The sequence below is a fragment of the Oratosquilla oratoria genome, chromosome 39 (assembly GCF_046742065.1).
Source record: "Oratosquilla oratoria isolate Oo_2021 chromosome 39, ASM4674206v1, whole genome shotgun sequence".
Classification (NCBI taxonomy): Eukaryota; Metazoa; Arthropoda; class Malacostraca; order Stomatopoda; family Squillidae; genus Oratosquilla; species Oratosquilla oratoria.
In genome coordinates, this window is record NC_134815.1 from 15,992,419 (window position 1) to 16,006,456 (window position 14,038).

Sequence of the window (14,038 nt, forward strand, 5' to 3'; positions counted from 1 at the left end):
GATCTTGGGGAACATTATGGCAACCAGAGATGCTGTTGAACACCATTTAGAAAGCAACTTTAATAAATGATAGCCAGCATGGATTGAGACAAACATTCTTGCATGACTAACCCACGAATTCTACAACAGTCATCTCAAATTATGACAGAAACATTATAGATTTAGTATATCTGGACTTTTGATACCTTTCTGTACGAAAGCCTACTTGCTAAATTAGCTTCACACAGAATAAGTGGTAGCCTATTAAGCTGGACCAATGACTGGTGAAACAATCATAAACAGAGAGTTGTTCCAAATACAACTTTTAGATGAAAAAAATGTTACGAGTGGTTTTCCTCAGTTCCATTCTTGGGCCACTTCTATTCATTGTGCATATATATATATGTATAAATGATATAAACCATGGACTGAAATCTATTGTCTCCAAATTTACTGATGATACAAAACTGTGGAATGGCAAATGATCACTGAAGCCTATTAGATGTTCAAGAATATTTAGATAAACTACAGCAGTGGTCTGCAAAGTACAGCAGTGGTCTGCAAAGTGGCTAATGGGATATAACCTCTTCCATGTGATGATGCCCATGTAGGTGTTGTGAGGTGCGAGTGGGTAATAGGATGTTGGTGTTGGCATCTTGATTATATTTATTTTGTAGTAGCTAAGTGACCCCTGAATTCTGTGAACTGGCTTGATCATGTTTTTTGTGGTTATTATTACTCAGTGAAAGAGAATGAATAATACAGCAGTGACTTTATATTTTGTAACATGAATTGCTCAATGTGAAGGAGGATAGGGAGGGAAAGGTAGTTGTACTGGGAAGCGCTAAGAAAATGAGAGTGATGAGTGAGGAAAATGGAGGAGAATTAGGGAAGGATGAAGTGAAAGCAGCTGTTAAGATGAAGAGAGCAGGTAAGGCACCTGAATTGGATGGATGCCATGCAGAATGTCTGAAGAAAGGAGGTACAGTTATGGTGGACTGGCTGGTGAGGTTATTTAATGTTTGTTTAACCCCTTCGATATGATGACGCCTACGTAGGCGTCATGAGGAGCAAGTGGGTACGCGAGGATACCAATGTCGGCGTCTTGATTATATTTATTGTAGTTGTACCTGTGTGACCCCCATACTGTAAACTGGCTTCATCATATTTTCTATGGTTAACAGAATTCACGGGTGAAAGAGAGAACGAGCAATACAGCGGTGCCTTTATTTTTTATAATGCGAGTATTATGACGCAACATCGCACGTCTGGCAGCTAATGCTGCCCGTGAGATTTTGGCCTGGAGTGAAGGGGTTAAGAGAGGGTAGAGTGCCGGAGGACTGGAGGAGTGCCTGTATAGTTCCGCTTTACAAAGGAAAGGGGGACAAGTGTGAGTGTAGTAGTTACAGAGTGATCAGCTTGTTGAGTGTAGTTGGGAAGGCTTATGGGTCTTGATTGAGAGGATTAGGAGAGGATCAGAGGGAGTAATTGGTAAGGAACAGTGTGGTTCTAGGACAGGTAGGGGATGTGTAGATCAGATCTTTGTGGTAATACAGATATGTGAGAAAGCTATAGGGAAAGGTAAGGATGTTTTTTGGGCTTTTATGGATCTGGAAAAGGCTTATGACAGGGTAGACAGGAAGGCACTGTGGGAGGTATTGCAGATATATGGGATAGGGGGAAAGCTGTTAAGATCAGTCAAGTGAATGGTTTGAGGTAAAGATGGGACTTCGTCAGGGATGTGTTATATCGCCCTGGCTGTTCAATCTTTACATGGATGGGGGTGGTGCAAGAGGTGAATGCAAGGGTAGTGGGTCAGGGGTTGGAGATGATTAAAGAAAATGGAGAAAAGTGGGAGGTGAGCCAGCTGTTGTTTGCTGATTACACTGCACTTGTAGCAGGATCAGGGTAGGGATTGAGGAAGTTAGTGACAGAGTTTGAGAAGGTGTGTGAAAGAAGGAAGCTGAAGATAAATGTGGGCAAAAGTGTGATGAGATGTCCAAGGGGAGAGAGTGACAGGAGGTTGGAAGTGAGCATTAACCCCTTCCATACGGTGCCGCACACGTAGGCGTCATGGGGAGCGAGTGTATTCGCGAGGCTGCCATATCGGCGTCTTGATTATATTTATTGTAGTCGCCCCTCCATAATGACATTCTTTCTAATTCTTTTGTAATCGCATTTTCTATGGTTATCAAAATTCACGGGTGAAGAGAGAACGATCGATATAAGCGGTGACTATATTTTATGATGCGAGTATTATTACGACACGTCGTACGGCTGGCATTGGCTGCTGCCACCGAGATCTAAGTCCATGACGCCTACGTGTGTGGAAGGGGTTAAGGGTGAGAAATTGGAGGAAGTGGATAGTTTTAGATACTTGGGTGCGAATGTGACAGGAAAGGGAGGAGTGGGGGTGGAGGTAGAATGTAGATTGAGAGAAGCGAGTAAATGCCTTGATGGATTAAAAAGTGTAATGAGAAATAGACATCTGGGAATGGATGCTAAGTGGAGGTTATATGAAGGAGTGATTGTGCCGAAAGCACTCATACGGGGCAGAGACATGGAACATGAGAGAGGAAGAGAGGAGTTTGAATGTGTTTGAGATGAAATGTCTGAGAAGTATGATAGGGGTTACTAGGCTAGATAGAGTGAGAAATAAGGAGGTGAGGAGGAGAACGGGTGGAAAGGGAGTTGGGAGATAGGGTTGATGAAAGATTTCGTATTAGGATGGTTTGGACACATGGAAAGAATGAGCGAAGAAAGATAGTAAAAGAAGTGTGGAAGGCGGATGTTGAAGGAGTGAATATGAGGGGGCATCCTAGGATGAGATGGATGGATGGGGTGAAAAGGGCTTTACAAAAGAGAGGAAGGACAGGAGAGGACTGAAGATAGGGGTGAATGGAGAAGGGTTGCGTATAGATGAGGCTGTGATGCGTGAGGGGGAGTTGGTGGGGGGTGAGGAAGTATGTATGAGAAAAAAATATTGACGCAGCCTGAAGGGATTTCTCCCCGTCTTCTCCTTTCCTGCATGAGGGGACGGAGAGGGGGGGTTGCCAAATTTATGAAGCGGCCTTGCTGTGGATGTGCTGTGTCTAGCGACACTGCTTCTGACCCAGGGCAGTGGACAGGATGCAGGGATGACCCGTCATCCAGGAGGTGCCACGATAGGAAGGGGAGTGGAATATATGGGAAATGAAATAGGTGGGAGTGTTTTCTTTGCCTTTTTGTTTTTGGCTACCCCTGTGTAAGGGGGGAAAAGCCTCTGGTATAGGTTTGCATATATGTAACATGAGTTTGGTGATGCATCAATCATTGTACCTCAGCATGTGATACTGTGAGCATGTTATTTGGAAATTCATTAACAAAGTAGGTAATGAAAAGGATCTCAGCATAATTATCAGTAATAATCTCAAATTATGTAAGCAGTGTATTTCTACCTCAGAGAAAGCAAATAAGATTCTAGGACTGATTGCACAATCTTTTGATTTTAAAAGTTCATCTGTCATTAATGAGTTATGTAAATCATTAATTTTTCCACATTTAGAATATGCTGTATCTATTTGGCCCCCCAACCTCATTAAAGACATTAACAGATTGGTGAAAGAACAATGGTGAGCCACAAAACTAATTCCAGACATCAGAAATAAATCGTACAAAAATCGGTGAAAATATGAATATTTTTACTAAAAAAGTGTAGACTGGTGATTTGGCACAGGTCTTAAGATTTTTAAGGAGGGCGGCTATATCAAAAGTGACAAGATTTTCATATTGAATATGAATTAGAGAAAAAATAATTGTCTCAAACTGTAAGGAAGTAGATTTAATTTAGAAGTGAATAGGGACAACTTCACCAATTTTGTGGTAAATGAATGAAATAAAGTTCGTGCAGAGGCAGTGCAATGTAGTACAGATGAAGTTTTAAGATTCATTTAAACACAAACAAAATGCTGTAATGCTGGCTGTTTGTTTTATTTATTTATCAATCATTTACTAGTATTTGTTTATTTTTTATTATTGATTTATTTAGTATAGATGAACTTTTTTCTGTTATTTACAGACGCTCCTCTACTTATGTTCATTTGTTTTACGTTTGAACTGAGTGTAAAAAATAATTTGTAAAAAAAAAAATTGAGTGAATTTTTGAGTTTAGCAAGCTCTCCATAGTACTAGACGTTCAAACAATACTTACACATGACGCTGCATCCATTGTTTACATGGCACAAACGACAGACTGAACATGCCTTGCCTCCTCCTCCTTCTCCTTCTCCTCCACCATCTCACTTTATGTTGCTTGAATTTAATTTATTTGAAATTAATGTTATTATTTTACATTGTTATGTTTATAATTAATGATTTAGGGGTGTTTTATAAGATACGGTAATAGAATTTATGGATGTATAGTACAGTATGAACGGTCATACATTACTGGAGCGTACAGTAACAACTTACGTTCATTTTCACGTTACGTTCGGCCGTTCGGAACATAACTAAAACGTAAGTTGAGGAGTGTCTGTACCATTATTTATTTATTTGCTTGTTATAATTTTTTTCCTGTTATGGACCGTAAGGTTTTCTGTTGACATGCTCTTCTTTTATAATCCTTTGTAATACTACACACACACACACACACACACACAGCCCCGATGGAATTGCAAATTGGATACTGAAATAATGTATAGATGAAATAATGGACAAAATATATAAGATATTATATTGTTGACTCAAAGAAGGAAAGGTGTGGCAAGATCGGAAAAATCCCAATATTTTGCCAATATATAAAGGGGGAAATGAGGAAGACCCAGCACAATAGCTAAAATATGTGAAAAAAATATCAAAAGTAGATGGACTAAACATTGGAAGAAAACAATATAATGAATCCAAAACAATTTGGTTTTAGACAAGGAAGATCATGTGCCACAAACTTCATTTTTATTCAGGGTAATAGATATAATGCAAGAAAGGGACAGATGGGCAGATTGCATAGTCCAGATGAAATGGCAAACTGGATTTTGAGAGAATGCAGGGACAAAATACATAGTCTAATAAGCAGTTCATTGAAAGAAGGAAAAGTTCCAGAAGATTGGAAAAGAGCAAATATAGCACCAATATGTAAGGGGGGAAACAAAGACCCTACAAATTATAGACCAGTCTCTCTTACAAGTACGGTAGCAAAAACTTGTGAAAGAGTGATCAAAATTAGATGGGTCATTTGGAAAAAATGTACTAAATCCGGGGCAATCTGGATTTAGAGAAGGAAGATCATGTCACAAACTTTGTGTTTCTATTCAAAACTAATAGATATAATACAAGAAAGAGATGGATGGACTGATTGTGCCTTTCTAGACCTGAAAAAAGCTTTAGATAAGGTGCCACATAAGGAGGAATACAGGGCAAACTACCTAAGTGGATGGAAGACTTCTTGCATGAAAGGAAAATGAGAGAGGTGATAAGAGACAAACATTCCAATTGGGATGAGGTGATTAGTGGAGTTCCACAAGGAATAGTTTGGGCCCCAATAATGTTTGCTATATATATTAATGATATGGATAAAGGAATTGAAAGTTATATGAGCTTCTTCGCAGACGATGCAAAAATTTTGAAAAAAGTGAACACTGAAGAAGATTGCGAGTTGCTGCAGAGTGATCTCAATAAAGTATGGGAATGGAGAAGGAAGTTGGAGATGGAATTCAACATTAAGAAGTGTAGTGGAATGGAATTTGGAAGAAGCAAGAAAAGAATAGTGGGATCATATACATTGGGAGAGGAAGAAATTAATAAATGGAAAAAGAGAAGGACCTAAGAGTCATTATTATGAATAATATGTCCCCTGAGAAATGTATAAACAAAGTGTAGTGTATTGTAGTGGAATTTAGAAGAAGCAAGAAAAGAATAGTGGGATCATATACATTGGGAGAGGAAGAAATTAATAAATGGAAAAAGAGAAGGACCTAGGAGCAGGGAAAAAGATACTTTTTTTTATTTTCCAGAGCCATTTTTTATTTATTTATTTTTATTTCACCAGAACCATTTTTTTAATTACCAGAGCCATGTTTTTGCAGGTTCGGTTTCCTTCAAATACCTTTTTTTTTTTTTTTTTTTTTTTTTTAACAAATCAGCCTTTAATTTTGGGGGGAGTGGGATTGGTGGGGGAAGAATAAGATACATGCAAATTTACAGGTTATTATTTTAATGTATTGATACAAACATGTCAAATTAGTTCATGGATTTCAATATGATGCAAATTACTTTTTCCTTGTTAAGTTGTATAAGATCCACTTGCAGAGTTTTGTAGAATAAAATTAGTAGTTTCTGCTGTTCTGCATAGTACTATGCAGGTCTTCTATGGTAGCAGTACAAGGTCACTCTCTAATTTTCATTACTTGATATTAATCTAGTTATACCAACCTAATAGGTTAAACCTGTTTATATGATTATTTGATTAATCCATTAGCATGTAGTTCTCAACTTCTCATTCTCAATGTTCAGTTTACACTAGCTCTCTTAATCAGTTTTACTCACTCTTTAACTCTTGCACTTTGAATTTTTGATGATTCGATCCAGTTACTGTTATTTAGTCAATGGTGTATTGTACATGTAGTCAGCGCGTTGATTGGGCAGCTAGCTGCATGCAACCAATGAACTTCCCTGCATACAGGTGCCATGCAATTCGCAACTAGCGACATTATGTAGCATGATAGTCGTGTAAAGTCTTGTCAACATGTACTGGTATACGCGCGCATGCAGTTGATACGAAGCTAGGCTAGGTAAGCCATTGAACTCTAGCAGCTATACCGCATACACATACGAACGTACATCAACAAATTAAAGTTGATTGATGCGTTGCGTTAATGATATCGCTTGATAATGCAATGATTGATCACGGGTAAGTTGTGTTTGCTCTGATCCTTTCATCAATGGTGATGGGATTCAAGGATTGCCAAATGATGGATAATGCATGAAGAACGTTGAATCTTGCCACGGGAGCAATTTTTTTGTGGGGGATTGCTCCCGCTATTGGATTTGCGAGAGTGACATTGGAACTTTCCCGAGCGAAATCGCTTGTCGCTCCGGTGTATTTTTTTTCGCTGCCTAGGAGTCATTATTATGAATAATAAGTCCCCTGAGAAACATATAAACATATTTTTTGGAGAAACTTATAATAAGATCAATCAAAGTGGCATTTACATACGTGGGCAAAGAAATGTTGAAGAAATTACTAGTTACTTTGATAAGACCAAAATTGGAGTATGCAGTAACGATGTGGTCAGCAAGTACAAAAAAATGTGTAACAAAACTTGAAAGAATACAAAGAGCAATTATGAAATTGACACCAATGCTCTCAGAACTATCATATGAGGAGAGGCTGGCAAAACTTGAGCTACAGACATTGGAGCAAAGAAGAGAGGAGAGTTGATACCTTTTATAGTCGTGAAAGGCATGGAAATTATTGATAGAGAGGATCAAATAAAATACGATAGTAGAGATACAAGAGGACATGGAAAGAAAATCAAGACAGACAGTTATAGAAGACCTGAAAAAGAACAGGTTTCCCCACAGGATAATAGACGTTTGGAACAGGTTAGATGAAAATGTGGTGTGTGCAAAAACAATACATGAATTTAACAGTCTAGATAAAACGAGATATGGAGACGGGACACCACGAGCATAGCTCCCCATCCCATAAAATAGAACTAGGTAAATGCACTTACAAAGAGAGAGGTCCCCCACTTATGTGATGAAATAATGTGGCAACAACAGTCTTGGGGTTTCATTTGGCTACACTGAAAGGCTCAAATTAAAACACCTTTGTGATAGGATATGAAGAGTGGGGGGGGGGCATACATGTATGTTGGCCTATAATTTTACTCCATTAGCATGCAAGAAAATTTGAATAAAAAATTTGGCTGCTTTTGGCACCCACACTTAAAAAGGTTGCCTACTCTTGATCTAGGGTCTTAAGTCAAGGTTTTTATTGCATTGGCAAAGTTGTATAGATTCTCAACCTTTTTTGCCCCATACGCCCCTTTCACCATATGTCAGAATGTCATTCCCACCTTTACAAGATTGTCTGCTACAAAAGGTGCATTCCAAATGATAGGCGTATGATACTGAAAATAATTTGTCTTCCCTAATAGTACACATACCTTTACATAGATTATTTTTATAGTAGAGTTTACACATTCGTAATTACTTAACAGACCAAACTGAAGCATGCTGCAATAAACAAAAAATGAAAGGGCCAGGGTATAGTAATTCAGTCTAGTAGGTTACCTTGTATCCCTCCTATGTTTTCCAATTTTAATCATTTTTTGTGTGGTACTTTGTTGAAGGCTTTTTGTAAGCCTAGGAAAGCACAATCAGCCCATCCATCCCTTTTTTGTATTATATCTGTTAGTCTTGAGTAGAAACAGATTGAATTTGTAGCACATGATCTTCCCTGTCTGAATCCAAATTGTCTTGAGTTTATTATATTGATTCCTTCCAGGTGTTTTACCCATCTATTCTTGATCATTTTTATCACAGATCTTGGCAACAGTGCTTGTAAGGGAGACTGGTCTGTAATTATTTGGTTCTTTGTTTCCTCCTTTATATATTGATACAATGTTGGCATTTTTCCAGTCTTTTGGTATTTTTCCTTCTTTGAGTGAGCAACTTATGTTGTATATTTTGTCCATTAGTTCTTCTTTACATTCTTTCAGTATCCAATATGCAATTCCATCTAAGCTGTGCTATTTCCAAAAATCAAGGTTTGTTAGTTGATCCATTATTTCTTTTTGTGTTATTGTTATTTCCTTATGGAGGGAGATCACACTTCATTTCCTTCATCCCAGTGCTGTACTTTTTCTCTAATGAAAACAGACTTGAAGTGATTGTTCATGACTTCAGCCACTTCTAGATCTTCTGTGGCATAGTTTCATCAGTTCCTGTTTATTTTTAAGTTTACCATTCACATATAGAATAGTTTGGGTTGATCTTTACATTTTTATATGATTTTTTTTCTTTTTCTTTCTTTTTTCCTCTGCACACTCTTATGTATTTGTTTTTATGGTTGATATATATTTGCCATTTTCCATTTTTTTTTTCTCCATCTTTTCCAAGCTTTATCTTTTGCCTCACTGCATCTTCTGTTGAACCAGCATTTAATGTACACCTCTTGTTTATGTCATGGCATATTTACTCACTCCATTGTTATAGATCTCCATCAAGATCGTCCATTTCTCTTCCACTTTTGTCTCTTCAATTTAGAATTTTTCCCAATTTGTATTTTGAAAGAATTCCTTAAGTTTCCTAAAGTCAGTTTTGTTGTACATCAATCTTCCTTTTCTGTATTTCTCATTTCTCTCCATATATATTTCTTCCTTTAGTTCAACCTCCATTAGTATGTGGTCACTTTCCAATGGTGTCTTGTATTCAATTTTATCCACAATTTCGGGTCCTGTTGTAAATATTAAATCCAGTCTTGACAGTTCTTCATTACTTATATGGTATTTTCATTTACCCATCGTGTCATTGTATGTTTATGGTCATGTCAAGTAATACATTTCCCCATAGATCCTTTCCGCCTTTCACTGTGTGGGCGTGCATGTGTGCTTAATTGCCATGGCTCTCTTAGAACTCCAACATGCAGCATCTTTTTTTTTTTATGCTCCAGCTGAAGAAGTGTAGGCATTGGATTAGAAGTACTGTAAGTTTTTCAGTGCCTTTGGCCAACTGATGGAATAATCTCCCTGATTTAGTAGTGACAACACATAGTGCCAACACCATTCAGTCTTGTTTGTAATCTTCATGGGCAACGCTTCTTACTCTATGATCTGAAATGATATTAAATTTACAGAACTCATCCAAGGCATGCCATAATCAAGTCAGCACAAGTAGAATGGTGCATATGCCTTCCCAGACCTTCAACACCTTATGTTTCAAGTTCAAGTAATATCTTGTTTCATTGTTGCAGTTTTATTTTCTTGTTATTTTGTTTTTATTTTATAATTTATTTTGAATTATCTTGTTAACTTGTGGCTGCTGCATTGTATGTTGGGGTTGTAAATATTTGTGTAGCCTCTCTTCCCTTCTCCTTCCCACTCTTTCCTCTCCTCCCCTCTCTTTCCTTCCCTCCCTCACTCTCATTCCTCTCCCTCTCTTTCCTCTCCTCCCTCTCTCTTTCCTCTCCTTCCTCTCTCCCTCCTTTTCCTCTCCTTCCTCTCTCCCTCCTTTTCCTCACCTCTCCCTCCCATTCCTCTCCTCCCTCCCAATTTTTCCTGTCCTCCCTCCCACTCTTTCCTCTCCTCCCTCCCACGCTTTCCTCCCTCCCATTCTTTCCTCTCCTTCCTTTCTCTTTCCTCTCCTTCCTTTCTCTTTCCACTCCTCCCTTTCTCTTTCCTCTCCTCCCTTTCTCTTTCCTCTCCTCCCTTTCTCTTTCCTCTTCACCTTCCCTCACTTTCCTCTCTTCCCTCCCTCCCTTCTCTCGCACCATTGCTCCCCCACGAACCCTCACTCACTCCCCAACCAACCCTCGACTTCATTCCCGCACCAGCCCGCATCCTCACTCCCGACTAGCCCGCACCCTCACTCCCGCAGCAGCCCCTCACTCCCGCACCAGCCTCTCACTCCCCAACGAACCCACACCCTCATCTCGCCACCAACACTCCACCAGCCCTTCCCCTCAACCCCTACCAGTCCCACACCCTGTACAAACCATTACCCTCTCCACTGTTCCCTGAACCCTTCCACTTGGCCATTGCCGCGTCTTCTTCCCCCACCGAACCCTTGCCAACTTCCCTCCCCGCCGTCCTTCGTTGAGAGGTGGGGAGGGGGGGTGGTGGTATTGCCTCGCTCCTGATTTCGTCCGGGGCGCCCCCGGTCATCACGCCATTGCTCGTGGCCGACACCTGCTCCCGCTCGCCCGGTCCTTCTCAGTCTGGGCGGTCTCGGCGCCAGGTGCTCCTGGTTATCTTGTCCGGATGCATTGGTCTTTGTCCTCGGCGGTGACGTCATTATGCTCGCGACTTGTGTATACGCATGTTGCCCCTCCCCGGTAGCCTTTTACGTTCGTCTTGGTGAGTGGCGTCACATTTTCTTGTTTGACGTCATGTGTTTCGTTTGGGCTTCCTTTATGCGCTCTGACCGTTGTCGTTTGTCTTCCGCGCGCGCACGCGCACGTACGCACGTCCCTGTCTTTGTTATTTGGCAAGAAGTGACATTCTTTGTCAAGAAGTTAGACCACCGCTACCACCAGCACCCCCTCCTTAATTGAAACTTGAAAATCAGGAGCAAGTCTTTGTCTCGGTACGTTGTGTTATTTGATAAATGCAATGTATCGAACTATCCTAATTCGCCTGTGTATGCCAAGTGGCGTTCTCTTTATTTGTTTTTGTCGTCATCTTCGTCGTACGTGCCATCCTGGTGTGAGGCGTCATGTGTTGCCCTTTGTCATATGTGCACTGCGAAGTGTCCTCGTGTTGAGGATCAAGGCCCGCCTTTGTCCTTGGGTGGTATCGCTTTATTTTGGCCTCGCGTGGCGGCGGCAGCTTGTCCTTGCCGTCTTCGTCACCTTGGTGGGTCTACTTTGGGTGGGTGCTCTTTCGTCCTCGAATATTTTTGCTTCTCTTTTTCTTGTGCTGGGACATGCGCCTGCGTTGCGAGTTTTGCATAGATGTTAACATCAGTAAACACCCCACCTCTGCGCGCGCGCGCGCGCGCACACACACACATACACACACACACACACACACACACACACACACACACACACACACACACACACACACACTTACAGAACAGATTTCAGCGTTACTATCTGCAAGCAGCGTCAGTGCATCAGTAGGGGCAAAGATTTTCGAAGGTTTGGTAATAATATTTGTTGCCATATTTCACTTAAGTGAAATACTCATGCCAAGAGCCCCACAGTGGCTGGCAACGGTCCTCAGGTTATCTATATTGTATTTGATCTTGTCACCATCTGAAAGTAGTAGGAGAGGAGCAGTTTCCAGTAGTCAGATTTTCATTTGTGTGAAGGTGAGGCTTACAACAGAAATTGGTGTAGGTCTTGCGCTTAGTCCAGTGACAGTGTCGGCTCTCCAAGGAATTTGTGATGGAGGCGAGGGATTTAAAAGGTTTTTGAAAATGAGCAGCTCTTGCTCTTCGTCATACAGGACCTGCCACAACCAGGTCTCCACCATTGATCTCCCGAAGGTTTGATATATATATATGTGTATATGTATATATATATATATATATATATATATATATATGTGTGTTGGTACATTGTGACAAGTTGATGAAGGTGGAAAAAGAAGTCACGGGTCTACTTCCGAGTTCCTGAGTTTATTCCTGACCGGTTTCGCTCTATGCTTCTTCAGAGGAATGTGAAGAAGCAGAGTGTGAAACCGATCAGGACTAAACTCAGGAACTCGGAACTAGACCCGTGACTTCTTTTTCCACCTTCATCATATATATATATATATATATATATATATATATATATATATATATATATATTACATAAGATATTGTGCTTGGTGCACTGAGGCCAATGTGTAAATGACAAATGTAAAGTAAACACAACTGTTACATTGGTACCGTTCATGACCGCAAATTCAGCGATCAAGTTAAGAGTCCCGCTCAGGGATGAAAAATTCAGCATCGCTGCACTGCCACCCGGCATTCCAACTCTGGTGGGCAAATTGTGTATGTGTGGAAGATCACAACATTACCTATAGATCGGGCCATATACAATCTCTGAGCTCTCATCTAGGAGGGTAATATCCGTCGGTTATGAGTCCAACACGTAATCCAAGACCGTGGTTAACATGCACACTGTCGGATCTGCGGCGTCTCGAGTCATTTTGCGGAATTTCCTCTCGCCCCCCCCCCTCCCCCCACCGTCCCTTGTGTCCCACATTTGATGTCCTCAATCGTAGGCCGACTTAGATAGTTCGGATGGCAAGATCGGTTGAGTGGAAATAGGTTGGGATACGTATAGATTTTTGTATATTTGAGTCCTAAAGCTGTTTGACGTTTCCATTGTACTTGTCGCTACATGTCGATGTGGCTTCCAGAATGAATGGGACTCGGATTTTCCTCCTCAAGAGCCGTTGTTGGAAGCTTGCCACATATTCCTTCGTTTATTTGCCTTTATTTCTTCGTTTATTTATTTGATAACATGAATGTTCATTTTTGTGCTGAAGTTGCAAGGTGCCTCCCCCTAATGATACGGTGTGATTAACACACACACACACACACACACACATATATATATATATATATATATATATATATATATATATATATATTACATATTTTATATTTCCTTTTTTTTTCGTTTATTCACTGTTTAGTTACTGTAGAATACCAAATGCAATGTCCATAATTCAATTAAGGTTTGAAATAAATGCTCGGAAATAGAAACACAACAAAATCCCGATACCCCATGTCGTTTTGTCTTTACATTACCTTATTGTTCAGTATGTGCGAAAAACTGATTATCGTGTTAGCTGCATAGGTTTTTGTGTCAATCCTTGAAATGATTAACTCGTTTTATTCCCGTGGGAATCGGCAGTATTTTGTGTTGGTAAGCTATGCTTGGACAGTAGTAACACCTATGTCAAGGACACTTTTATTCATTTTTTTTTTATTTGTCCATTCGTTGTTTGTTTTATGTATATCTGGATTTATCCACTTCATGGATTGACCCTGTCAAGGGTATTCACACAGGTGACCTGACTAGAAAGTATCATAGGAAGTTGAAATAGTTTAAAACATTTTGCTGGTAACGAGCGTTTGAGTTGTTGTACAGCTTTACCACGTGGTAGACGGGTATTGCCCGGCTGACGTCACGTCGTCGTCGTCATCGTCTTGAAACTGAGTCAGCCTTGCGGATGTCCTATGCTTGCGTCATCCTTCCCAGCTTGCTTGTTGAAAGTCGTCACTGCCAAAGATTTCCTGGCTCCTTCGTGGGGACTGTTTCTGAGTCATAGGCTCCTGGAACCCAAACAAGAGGTGTGAGATGAATAGTTACTATGCACTCCCATATTCACATGTATTGCCCAGGTCTTGAACCACG

At 40.3% G+C, this 14,038-nt stretch overlaps 1 protein-coding gene across 5 annotated transcripts in view; it reads left to right on the forward strand.

The window, feature by feature from the left end:
- LOC143020303 (uncharacterized) overlaps positions 1-14,038 on the forward strand; it is a 139,367-nt gene that overhangs the window by 12,399 nt on the left and 112,930 nt on the right. The window contains exon 1 of one of the 5 annotated variants that reach the window (XM_076176575.1): positions 9,877-9,906. The exons of the other annotated variants lie outside the window; for them this stretch is intronic. Coding sequence (XP_076032690.1) covers positions 9,892-9,906 — 15 coding nt within the window. The 5' untranslated portion in view covers positions 9,877-9,891. Of the gene's footprint in view, positions 1-9,876; positions 9,907-14,038 lie in introns of those variants that run through there. 5 annotated transcript variants of the gene reach the window in all.